This window comes from Salvia splendens, chromosome 12 (genome assembly GCF_004379255.2).
Source record: "Salvia splendens isolate huo1 chromosome 12, SspV2, whole genome shotgun sequence".
Classification (NCBI taxonomy): Eukaryota; Viridiplantae; Streptophyta; class Magnoliopsida; order Lamiales; family Lamiaceae; genus Salvia; species Salvia splendens.
In genome coordinates this window covers 8073547-8087204 of record NC_056043.1, presented here as the reverse complement: position 1 = coordinate 8087204, position 13658 = coordinate 8073547, and the positions used below count along the sequence as shown (strand labels likewise).

The 13658-nt window shown below is 44.9% G+C and overlaps 1 protein-coding gene across 1 annotated transcript; it reads left to right on the top strand.

Moving 5' to 3' along the window:
• Positions 1-5929: 5929 nt before the first annotated feature.
• Positions 5930-6523, top strand: LOC121757478. The gene has a single exon (XM_042153018.1). The coding sequence runs from the start codon at positions 5930-5932 to the stop codon at positions 6521-6523; it is 594 nt and encodes a 197-aa protein (XP_042008952.1).
• Positions 6524-13658: the final 7135 nt, after the last annotated feature.

Here is a 13658-nt window from a genome sequence, read left to right as displayed (position 1 = left end):
CCGAGGATCTTCTCGGTTTATTTGCTTTCTTATTTTCCGAAGTGCTAGCTTAGTTTAAATTTCACGCTGTACTGTTCTAGTTTAATCAAAGTTGTTTTCGTTTTCATCCTCGCGTTTACTGTTTTAGTTTCAGTTTCGTTACGATGCACTTGACCCAGTAGTAAAAGTTACCTTGATCAAGTTAGCAAGTTTAATCCTGCCTAGAATAAAATCAGTAGTTAAAAACTCCCAAGTTAAAGCGTGGCAGCAGCCAACCCCTGTTCACTATTCACACACTTGATACACAAACTTCTCTGTGGGATCGACCCCGAACTTGTCGCTTTACTGTTAAAGTAGTACAAAATTGGGAGTTTACAAATTACGTTGGTAGGAAACGAGTGAGAGCGAGTTTGCATTGATCAAGTGGCAACGACATTTGCTAACTGATCCAATCGGTTCGAATATCTTCAATATAACTTGGTCCGAATTCGCGCCCCTCTTGAGGCCTTCCAAAATGGCACTGTTGCCGGGGAAGCATGGTGTTATTTTATGTTTGTGCGTAGTGCGTAGGTGTATATACTTTTATTTCTCTATTTTCTCATTGTTTTTCCTGCTGTTGATGAGAAGGTACCACCGCGGCGGCCACTGGAATCACCCTCTTATATACAGAGGCGCTAACGCTCATTGGAGAGTCCAGGAAGCCGGCGTTGTCACCACTCGTTACAGAGCAGCATTAGAAGCAGCAGCAGCCGCTGAACAGAACACACAACCACCACCACCAGAACGAACAGAAGCAGAGATGGACCTCGTCGACAACGATTCTGGAATCGGTTCTTTGCACGCTCATGATGAGAAGGAGCCCACACATGCCATTGCTGCTACTCCTGGGATGCGGACCATTGCGATCAAGTCAGGAGTGCTGGCCGTTTTATCCCACTTTTACGACCTTTCAAAGGAATGTTTGTACGTCTTTCTGGAGGAATTTTGCCGATACTGTGATATCCAGCCTGTACCGGCTGGATCTACATCTGAGAATTATAGGCTGAAGTCCATCCCTTTCGTTTTGAAGGGCGAAGCTGGAGTATGGCTGTCGAGACTGCCAGAAGGGTCCATCAAAACATGGGCCGAGTTCCGAATGATCTTCCTAGATCGTTTCTTCCCCGCGCCAAAAACGAGTGCCCTCAAGCGGGAGATCACGGAAGCCAGACAAGAGTACGATGAGCCCCTCGGCCAGTACTGGGACAGATTCCAAGGGCTGCTTCAAGCATGCCCTAACCACAAGCTGGGGGAGCGAGAGATCTACTCGATCTTTTATGGCGGACTCACAGTAGACAGCAAGAACGACCTTAACCTCGCAGCTCAAGGGGATTTCTCGAAAATAGCATTTAGCCAAGCCAAGAATATACTGGAGAGGCTGATCGAGGCCAAACAGTTGTACGAGATATCTCCAGGGCAGTATAGGAGAGGAGCTGTGCACGCAGCAGAGGCGCGCAACGATGAAAAATTAGAAGCTCGATTCGAGCAAATGGAGAAGAAGCTGTTGGAAGCAGTGGAGAAGGCTAGGCCGCCACCACCACCTGCACCAAAGGAGACACAGTATGTGCCACAACCGTCCCCACCAGAAGAACATCATTATTAATACTGCGAATTCCCCCCTGAGATAGAACCGCAGGCCCAAGTGAATGCCATTAGCCACTGGAACGCAAATGGCAACTGGATCCAGGGAAAGTAGAGAGATGCTCCATGGAGGGACCACACAAACTTTAGGTGGACCGATCAGAATCAAATCCAACCATCCTCGACACAGCAGATACAACCCTCTGACGGGCAGCCCAACTGGCCTGCTCGAATCCAGGATAGGCCAAACACTGGAGGAAACAGAATGCAGGGAGGTCAGACAGGGTGGTCAAGTGGACCTCAAGGGAACTGGTCCAGTGGAGGACAACCTAACTGTCAAGCAGACAACCGGAGGGAAACTGGGGGGTACAGACATCAAGGCTCACAGTCAAGCAACTAGCGAAGACAACCAAATAATCAAATGGTCAGCTATGTTCCACCGCACCAACGGGGAGATCAGCACCCTGGAAATCAACAGCACAATCAGCTGCAGTACCAGCAAGAGCATTATGGGCAATCTAGCTACCTGCGACCCAACCACGGAGGGGGATCGCCGAGTCAAAGATACAACTAACACCCCAACGATGGCCAAGGAGATATGATAGTACCGCACCATCCTAGTGAAGCGATGCGGGAAATCCAAGAGGCTCAGAAGGAGCAACAAGCGGTTTTGGAGATGCTGACGAAACAACTTTCTCAAGTTGCGGTGTCGTTGGGCGAGCTGAGGGGTAATGAAGAAACAATTCCGGCCACTGCGCAGCCACCAGCTCATGAAAACATTAACGAAGTTTCCCTGAGATCGGGGAAGGTTTACCAAGGCCCCAGTTATCCTGCGATGTCTCCAGCAACTGATTCTAGACCAAACTGTGAAGGAGATGGAGGATCCAGCAAAGTGGAACAAGTGAAAGAAAAAGGCAAGGAAAAGGTGGGGGGCGATGCCTCGGAAGAAAGTCAGAAGGAGGAAACTGAAAAGGTGAAGCCATATCCGTATCGTGGAATTGTGACAAGGAAGAAAGACGCCACAATCGATGTGGCAAGTATGTTCAAGGACGTGGAGATGAAAGTGCCGCTCTTGACAGCATTAAAAATGCTCCCAATTAGCAAATTCATCAAAGACTACTTGGCGGGGAAGGTCAGCGAGGAAGGGAGACTAATTATAAAGGAGAACGTCTCTGCCGATTCAGAGAAGCGACCTCCCATCCAAGAAGACGGATCCTGGTATGTTCACGCTCCTGATTTCAATCGGAGACGTCCAGGTGGAGCACGCAATCTGCGATCTCGGGGCATCTATCAACGTTCTGCCATACTCCATCTATCGGAGGCTGGGAGCGGCCAAGCTTGTCGACACGGACATAATGATACAGTTGGCCGACAGATCGTGTATTCACCCAGAAGGAATTCTGGAGGACGTGATTGTTAAGGTGAATAACTTTCTATACCCAGTTGATTTTTTCGTAATCAAGATGATGAAGCCTGTTGCAAAGGAGTCGAGTGGAGTCCTACTGGGACGACCGTTTCTGTCCACATCCAGCACTATTATAGATGTCTGAAATGGGACGATAAGCCTGGATTTCAATGGAGAGCAGTACATGTTCAATATTGATGAAGCCATGAAGAGGCCAGCCCACGGCGAAAACGTGTACTCTGTGGACGCAACTGAGCCATTGGTGCAAAAATTTCTAGAAGAGGAATTCTTAAAGAGGGAAACTGACTCCGCTGTATATGAAGAGGTCGAAAAAGAAGTGGAAGAGTAGTTTGAGACCATGAATGTCGGAGAGATGTACGACCAAGCCATCGCAAAGGCGATAACGGATTTTTGTGAGCGTCCGAGGCCAGCTGGGTCAAGTGGGACAGCTCAAGTATCTTGCCTAGCGAAGCGGCTTGATCAGGGCAATCCACTAGAAAAAGAAGCGGCAGAAACCCTCTGCCTACTGAAGAGCCAAAGCCCACACAAGAGTTGAAGCCCCTTCCAGCACATCTTAAGTACGCCTACTCGGGGAAGGAAGAAACAATGCCCGATATCATCAACCGCCGGTTGACCCAGGGACAGGAAGACAGATTGCTAGAAGTGCTGAAGAGAAATCAAAAGGCGATTGGATGGAAACTGACCGATTTGGTGGGCATCAGCCCAGATTTGTGTATGCACCACATCCGATTAAAAGAATGAGCCAAGCCACACCGCGACCAACAAAGAAAACTCAACCCTAACATGAGGGAAGAGGTGCTTAAGGAAATTGTCAAGTTGGTCTCTACTGGAATCATCTACTCCATCCCGGACAGCAAATGAGTCAGTCCAGTGCACATGGTGCCGAAGAAAGGAGGAATCCAAGTTGTAAAAAATGAAAGGAACGAATTGATTCCGACAAGACCGGTTACTGGGTGGAGAATGTGCATAGACTACAGGAAGCTGAACCAAGCTACAAAAAAAGATCACTTCCCTCTGTCGTTCATTGATCAAATGTTGGAAAAGTTGGCGGGGAAGCAGTACTTCAGTTTTTTGGATGGTTATAGTGGTTATTTCCAGATAGTCGTAAACCTAGATGACCAAGAGAAAACATCGTTCACCTGCCCCTTTGGCACATATGCTTACAGAAGAATGCCCTTTGGCCTCTGTAACGCCCCAGGAACCTTCCAGAGATGCATGATGAGCATTTTCTCGGACCTGTTAGAAGTCTGCATTGAGATCTTCATGGACGACTTTACTGTCTACGGGGACGATTTTGACCAAGGGCTGCATAGCCTGAACAGGGTGCTGGAACGATGCCGCCAGAAGGACTTGGTTCTAAATTTTGAGAAATGCCACTTCATTGTTACTGAAGGAATAGTCCTGGGCCATGCAGTGTCAAGCAGGGGAATCGAGGTTGATCCAGCAAAAGGTAGCGGTCATCAGGAAACTCCCATATCCTACCAACCAGAAGGAGATCAGAGCCTTTTTGGGGCACGCGGGGTTTTATAGGAGATTTATCAAGGATTTTGCAAAAATCGCCCAACCTCTGATGAAGCTTCTTCATAACGATGTGGAGTTTGAATTCCCTGATGCCTGCAAGGCCGCGTTCCAATTTCTGAAGGACCGATTGATAAGCTCTCCAATAATACGTGCCCCCGATTGGAATCACCCCTTTGAGGTGATGTGCGATGCTAGTGACTATGCTATGGGGGCAGTATTAGGTCAGAAGATCGAAGGGAAGAGTTACGTCATTTTCTATGCTTCTAAAACTCTGAATCAGGCACAGAGGAACTATGACGTTACCGAGAAGGAGATGCTATCAGTGGTCTTCGCATTCGAGAAATTCAGACCATACCTGCTAGGGTCCAAAGTGATAATATATATGGACCATGCGGCCATCAAATATCTCTTGACGAAGAAGGAATCGAAGCCGCGATTGATCAGATGGGTACTCCTACTGCAGGAGTTTGATTGGGAAGCAGTGGATAAAAAAGGATGCGAGAACAAAGTGGCGGATCTCCTGAGTCGAATTTCGCAAAACGATAATGGTGAAGCCATTTCAGACGCCTTCCCTGAGGAACACCTATATCCGGTCAAGTCAACGTCTGAACATCAGTGGGTCAACCAAGTAGAAGAAGTTGATCAAGCCGAGCAAGGAAGCAAGGGACAGCACATGCGGAAAGAGCCATGGTTTGCTGACATGGCCAACTACTTAGTAACAGGCGCGCTGCCCAGGAGTGATGAGATTACAAGGGCACAAAAGCTGAAACTGAAAAGCGACTCCCGATACTTCTATTGGGACGATCCTTACCTATGGAAAATGGGGGCAGATCAAGTAATCCGGCGCTGTATACCAGAATGGGAGCAGGAGGACGTGCTGATCCACTGCCATGCACTAGCTTGTAGTGGTCATTTTGGACCAAAGAAAACAGCGAGGAAGGTACTTGATAGTGGTTTTTACTGGCCTTCCATCCATAGAGATGCTTATGAATTCTGCAAGAGGTGCCCGAGATGTGAAGGATATCCACGAGAGATGAGATGCCTCAGATCCCCATTATTGTTTGTGAAATTTTTGAAGTATGGGGAATGGACTTCATGGGTCCTTTTCTCGCATCTGAAGGCAATCTCTACATACTGGTGGCGGTGGACTACGTGTCCAAATGGATAGAGGCAAAGGCAACAAGGACATGCGAGTCCAGAGAAGTGGCGATGTTCTTAAAATCAAATATCTTTACCTGATATGGGGTGCCACGGGCTATTGTCTCGGACCAAGGAACTCACTTTGTAAACAGAACTATCGAAGCCTTGATGCGAAAGTATGGAGTTCACCACCGCTTGTCTACACCCTACCACCCACAGTCAAATGGCCAAGCCGAAGTGTCAAACATGGAAATCAAGGCAATTCTAGAAAAAACAGTTAATCCCACAAGGAAAGACTGGAGCTGTCGGCTGGAGGACGCGCTCAGGGCCTACAGGACCGCTTTTAAAATGCCTATCGAAATGTCCCCATACCGGCTTGTATTTGGGAAAATGTGTCATCTACCTGTGGGGGTGGAACATCAAGCCTACTGGGCAGTAAATGAAATGAATATGAATACCGAGGCGGGAGCTGCACAGAGAAGAATGCAGCTACAAGAGCTTGAAGAACTTCGTCCGGACGCCTATGACTCTGCCATGTGGTACAACGAAAATACTAAGATGTGGCACGATAAGAACCTACGCAAGAAGGAACTCAAGGTGGGTCAAAAGGTGCTGCTGTTCCATTCCAGACTGAAATTGATGCCAGGAAAGCGTAGGTCTAGGTGGATAGGCTTACACCATTGTCGCCATCCGAACGAATGTAGCAATCAAACTCCAGGGGAGCGATCCAGATTTGCCTTCCTTAATGTGAATGGTCACAGGGTGAAGCCGTACAGAGAAGGAATGGAGACATTTGTGGTGGACGACATTCCACTACTCATGCCTAACTCTAGACAGTAAGCATGTAAAAGGAGTGGTCAGGTACTCATGGGTAGTCTGCTTGATCAACCAACAAATTCTTAATCTATTAAACTGATCAAGTAACATCCCAGGGGAACTCGATCAAGTCCTTTGTAGCTAGTGTAAATAGTTTTTCTTGTGTTAAGTTTTTAATTTCTTTGGTAATTAAAAGTCGGAAGAAAGGAATGAAACTAATCAAGTGGAACTATTTGACTTTTCATCTGGAATTAATTGTCCACTTGATCAGTGCAATTTGAATTTAATTGGTGGTACAGTGATTGAGTTAAAAATGGCAGGTGATAGGACGTGTGCAGTCATTAGAGAGGTGTCAGGCGGCGCCAACTGTCGCAATGAAAGGATGTCTTAGAGAGAAGGAGGAAGCGTATCGAAGAAGCTTTGCCACCTGGCATTCTGAAAAGGCGCGCCTGTATGCGAAGAGTCGCAGAGATCTCAACAGACAGGGATCTAAACAGTCGGGATTTCAATATAAAAGGGGTCTCTCTGATCCCACTTTTTGTCAACTGCCTTCAGAACATTCGTGTTATCCTCATCTAATACTCTCTAAGTTCACATCCCCTCCAAGGAATCACCCACAGTCATCACCAGAAAAAAAAATGCAGAGCACTCAACTCAATAGTGGTAATCAGAGATCCTTGTCACCACCTAGCCCAGAAAACCCTAACCTTTCCCCACCGACCACCAGAACCCCATTATCGTCTCCTAGATTCATCGGTCCACTCCAATATGTAGACCCGGCTTACATAAGGTGCTTGGACTCCGTACTTAGAAGTTTTCCCACCGGCACAGACCCCGTGGAGGTTTATACCTCCCTTAAAACTCGCCTAGGAATTTCTCGGTCTAAGGACCTAACTTCGCCACCACCAGCGGAAGATTCTCTGCCTCTCCCCAATGATCTCCTACTACGACGAAGGGAGACAGAATGGAACCTCTTTTAGACTGTGGAGGATGACTCTGTCCCGGAAAGGACGCGCCACCAGGCGATGGACCAACTGCTGAAGGAAGCTGAGGTTTTGAAGCGGCAGGTGGATGAGAAGAGACAAGCAAACGAAGGGACTAGGGCAGCCGTAGAAGCAAGCAAGGCTGTGGAGGTCAGCAGAGGAAGAAAGCAAGAGGAAGGGGGTAAATAGCATTCTTCCTCTTCCAAAGAAAGGCCACCATACCAGTCAGGGTATGGGGCTTACTAACGCTACCCAGCATGCCCCTACAGGAAATAAGGAAGGCCTATTAAATGGAGGCAATAAGGAAGGCGTACAACATCCCCAGTTCAACCATCTCGAAGACAGTAGTATCACCCTTAACTCAGTTTCTTTGTGTAAATTGTGATTTTCGTTTCCGTTCTCACACTTAGTCCTGTGTACGGACTAAGTGTGAGAAATTTATGGAAGATATTGTCCGTTTTTGCCTATGTGTTTTGTTTGTGGTTTTTTCTGTTGTTTATTGGCATGCTTCGATTGCTGGCACTGTCTCACACTTAGCCCAGTGTCTGGTCTAAGTGTGTGATGTTTTCCTTGGTTTCTGTAGTGTCGTTGCCTGTACCTAACCCTTTTTCCACTGCATCCAGTCCCTCGAGGACGAATCATATGCAGTGGGGAGGGGGGGTTAGTTATAGATAAGTCATGCATGTAAAACTTTTTCAAAAATATAAAATTTTACCTAGTAAAAACAAACAAAAATAGGCAATATGCATGAAATTGGATAAGTGGAAGACTTGATTACTTTTTGGAAGAGTAAGAAAAAGGACTCGGTATGCTTACATGTAGAAACTTGATGGAAAAACTTGATCAGTTTGAACGACGCAAGTATGATGGAAACGCTCAATTTTTAAGCCAATAATGTGAATCTTAGAGATTCAAGACACATATGTTTGCCCCAGACTTGCTCTTGTAAATATTTCAATAACCCAAACAAACCCAACAAGAAATGAAACAATAAAAATGGTGGAAAAGGGAAAAGGTGAAGGTGTTATGATTTAGATAGATGCTTGGAACCTATGGACCTTCTACAAAACAATGAAGACAACCCAAGGCAACTTTCACCAAAGCAAGAATCTAATGGCTCCACAAAACTAGCAACACAAGAACTAGAATTGCATACCTTAACATTCAACCTAAGCCCGACAATAGATTGGAATGCAACGACAAGGGATTTTGATAAATCTTCAAGAATGAAAGTGGGTGCTCACAAATGGAGTCTTTGTTCTTACAATATCATTCAAAAACTGATGACAAAAACCCTAGACATGTGTATTTATACTAGGAGTGAAAAAGGAGCAAAATACAAACATCCCGGATAAAACGCCCGACCAGGCATTTCCCTAGGCTCATTTCGCCCGCCCGAGCGAAGTTTCTGGACAAAAATTGATCCCTCGACAACAACGCCCGACCGAGCATTGTGCATGAGGAAAAACGCTCGCTCGCGCGTTTCGTTCTGCATTGCGCGAGTTTAGTCAAACGGCCATATGTCTCTCATCCGAACTCCGTTTGGGGCGATGATGAAGACGATGGTTGTCTTGAATCAGCATTTGGACACCTTCTCAGTAGGCATATTGACGTTTGAACAGACCTCCACATTTGGCTTGACTCCTTGTCATGTCTCCACCCTCTTCTCGGGCCCCAATCAACCCATGGCCCTCGACATCGTTGTATTCTATGATTGTGAATACATGGATTCACATCATCCTCTCCTTCTTTGTGAAAGGATTTGTCCTCAAATCCGGTTCTTTGATTCATTATTATGACACCCGGATTCACATCACTTGATTACTTTTTGGAAGAGTAAGAAAAAGGACTCGGTATGCTTATAAGTAGAAACTTGATTGCAAAAACTTGATCAATTTGGACGACGCAAGTATGATGTCAACGCTCAATTTTTAAGCCATCTGTAAAGCCTCTCTATATGTGAGTTATAAGCCAAAAGTAGAACAATTTCTACTATTCTTACAAAAGAAATTTTTTTTTTACGAGAGGCTGACTTTTAATATTTAGATGAAAATTGCACAAGTAGTAAGGACTAAAGGCACTAGGACTTAGCAATTTGAGCCATTTCTCTTCCGTCGTTCCACGAACCCGCCGCGTTAAAGAAGGGCACCCCCTTAGTCAGCCACTTTGAGCCCATATACACTTCTACCCGTTTCTTGAAGCCTTTAAACCAAAACTTACACTTTATATCACGTGAGGAAAGAGGTCAAAGAAATGAAGTTTTTCAGGGGATAGCAATAGAAGAGTTAAAATAAAAGGGTAGGCGAGTTGATCAAGTTAAGCAATCAGGTTGATCAAGTTAAAAAATGTGTTGAGAAAAGTTCGAGAAAAAGCGGGCAGGAAAAAGTTGTAACCTGACCCAGGAAATCGAAAGTTAGAAAATAAGCCAAAAGGCTAAAGGTCGAATTTTGACCAAGTATCCAGTAGGAAAATAAATATCCCACTCTGATCCAGCGAGTTTAGTCAAATCTTTGGTCTTTTGACTCATGTGATTTTCTTTTTACAGTTTAAAATTTTAATTTTTAAACTTAGAACCCCTAGGACCATACCTCAATACACTACTACCCTTTAGCCCCATTACACCCGAAACAAAGACCTTAAGGAACTATCTTGTGCAGTCCGATTCGAGTTATTAAAATTGTGGCAATACCGAGAGAACAGTCCTAACATCTTTGGTGAGAAATTGAGCAATCTTGACAAACTGACACCTTGATCAAGCAAACGCGAAAGAGAAGAAACATAAGCTACTGACAAATGGATTGACCTCGACCTCGGGTATGATTATTGGAAATTTATTCGGTCTAATGTATACTTGTGAATATGTATTTTTGTTTCGGGTCTTGTTTTCCTTTTTTGTTTTCTTTTACTTTCTTGAAATGAGTAAACCATGCCTGAAATTTGCCTTATCTTTTTCTTTTCTTTTTTTTATATAATTGAGGACAAGTATGTTTTAAGTGTGAGCAGTTTGATAAGGCTCATTTCATGCATCAGTTTAAGGGTAAAATGTACTCTACTTGATCGGTTTATCGCGCAAACCAAGTGTTAAATGTGCAGGAATGCCGCTTGACCAAGGCAACAAGGCCAAACTGATCAAGCGAGTACAATAGGCGAAAAAGGCCAGATTTCGGGGGAAGTTGATCAAGGGGAGTAATCAAGCAGTTAAGGAGGGGACCATTGGATGTCAGAAGAAGGACACGCGAGGCTATGAGCTGGATGGTGCGCAGCATTCTGTTATCAAGGACAACGTTCTAGAAGGGGACACGTGCTGATATATGAGACGCTAGGACGGAGCTGAGTCACGAATTTGTTACTGAAAAGCGTCGTCATTCTAGAAGAAGAGCGGGTAGCAATCAATGAGTCGCTCACTCTCAGCATGAGCGAATATTCCCTGCCAAGATCGTTATCCAGCTGGAGGTTATGCCGAGCCTATAAATAGAGGATGTGCCACCACACAAAAAAAGGGGGGATCCTTTACTTTTCGTCTTAGTTTAGCTTAGTTCAGTTTTCTATATAGCTTAGCTTAGCTTAGATAAAGTGTTGCTTAGTTAGAGAGGGCGATTGAAGAAGCGCTGCAGAATACTTGTTATCTGTCGGCATATTCTTAAGTTTCCCGCCTAGGATCTTCTCGGTTTATTTGTTTTCTTATTTTCTGAAGTTCTAGCTTAGTTTAAATTTCACGTTGTATTGTTCTAGTTTAATCAAAGTTGTTTTCGTTTTCGTCCTCGCGTTTACTGCTTTAGTTTCAGTTTCGTTACGATGCACTTGACCCAGTAGTTAAAGTTACCTTGATCAAGTTAGCAAGTTAATCCTGCCTAGAGTCAAATCAGTAGTTAAAAACTCTCAAGTTAAAGCGTGGCTGCAGCCAACCCCTGTTCACTATTCACACACTTGATACACCAACTTTTCTGTGGGATCGACCCCGAACTTGCCGCTTTACTGTTAAAGTAATGCAAAATTAGGAGTTTACAAATTACGTTGATAGGAAACGAGTGAGAGCGAGTTTGCATCGATCAAGTGGCAACGACATTTGGTAACTGATCCAATCGGTTCGGTTATCTTCAATATAACTTGGTCCGAATTTGCGCCCCTCTCGAGGCCTTCCAATATGCAATATCTGGCCTCGTATGGGATAGATAGATAAGCTTTCCCACTAGTCGTTGGTATTTCCCCCTGTCGGTTTGTCTTGCCCCTTCCCTTATCTATAGTCCGTGATTTTGCACCATCGGGGTATCTGCGGGTTTGCAGTCGACCATCCCAACTTCTGCCAATAGATCGAGTACATATTTTTTCTGATTTATAAAAATCCCCTTTCTTGACCTTAGCACCTCAGTTCCCAAGAAATATTTGAGAAGATCGAGATCCTTCATCTCAAATTCATGAAACAGATTCTTCCTTAGTTCGGCAATCTCTTCCTCATCATCTCCGGTAATGATCATGTCATCCACGTATATAATCAAACACGTGATCTTGCCGTTCTTCTTCTTGATGAACAATGTATGATCTGAATTACTCTGCTCGTAGTCGTACTTCTTCATCACTTCTGAAAACCTGCCAAACCATGCCCTTGGAGATTGCTTTAACCCATGTAGTGTCTTCTTTAGTTGGCACACTTCCCCATCTAGAAAATCTCCGAAGAAACCAGGTGGAGGTTCCATGTACACGGGTTTTGGCAATTCCCCATGGAGAAATGCATTGGCCACATCAAACTGATGAAGTGGTCATTCCTTATTAGCGGCAACTGAGAATAGTACTCTGACAGTGTTGATTTTTGCCACTGGTGAGAATGTCTCATCATAATCTACACCATGAGTCTGGGTATATCCTTTCGCCACGAGGCGAGCTTTGTACCTGTCGATAGTACCATTCGGTTTCCTCTTTATCGTGAATACCCATCTGCATCCTACTGTCTTTACTCCTTCAGCTAGCTTGCTCCGTACCCATGTACTGTTTTTCATCAACGCATTCATTTCAACCATCATTGCGTCCTTCCACCGTTTATGTTTCATTGCCTCCTCGACCGTCTGTGGGATTTCTTCTTCTTCATACAGCGTAACCTCAAACGCTCGAGACATTTTGGCCAGATTCCCTTGCACGAAGTTTGCCACGGCATAGCGACTCTTTTTTCCAATCTTCTCTGGGGAGTATCGTTTCGGTGGGACTCCCCTTGTACTTCGACAAGGGAGCACATATCTTCATGTGTCTCCATCAACTGTATTGTCTTGAGCCTCTGTTTCAGTAGGGTTAATGGTAACTGGAATCTCAATTGTACTCGGTTCAGATATTACCTCGGATATCGTCGGAGAAGGATCGCTAGGGCTTGGTTGAGAAGGCTCTTGTGGTGAGACCTGCTCGGCGGAAGTGACAATTGGATCTGTTGGTTTCTCAATCGAGGAGTTTGGAACTGGCACAACCCAACTTAGATAGTTTATGGTACTATCTGGATCGCTCTCCCCCTGACTACTAAGGTGGGTGTGGTAGAAGAATTCGGTTTCCAAGAAATTGCAGTTCATGGTGGTAATGATTTTTTTGGTGTTGGGATCATAGCATCTGTACCCCTTTTGGTTCACCTCATATCCCACAAAAACACATTTTATTGCACACAGGGAGAGTTTCGTTCTTTCATGTTTAGGTATGTGGGCGTAAACGGTACACCCAAAGACTTTAGGGGAGAGGCTGAGGTAGTCGGGGATTTGGGCTTGTTTAGACACGATATCGAGGGGGGTTTTCATTTTCAAGATTTTGGTCGGAAGGCGATTGATTAGATAGATAGATGTAGCGATGGCTCTGGGCCAAAAAAGTTTGGGGACCATGGATTCAATCTTAAGGGCTCGGGTCATCTCTAGAATCACTCTATTTTCCCTTTCTGCTACCCCATTCTGTTCGGGTATATAGGCACAAGAAGTTTGGTGAATGATCCCATTATCTTTACAAAACTGGGTCATCGCACTGTTAACAAATTCCCTCCCATTGTCTGATCTAAGGGTTTTTATGGTGGTGTGGAATTGTGTTTGAATTAGTTTGAAAAAGGATGCAAATCTATCAAAGACTTCTGATTTGTTCTTCAAAAAATAAATCCATGTCATCCTAGTATAGTCATTCACAAAAATCACAAAATATCGAAAGCCATTTCCACCAAC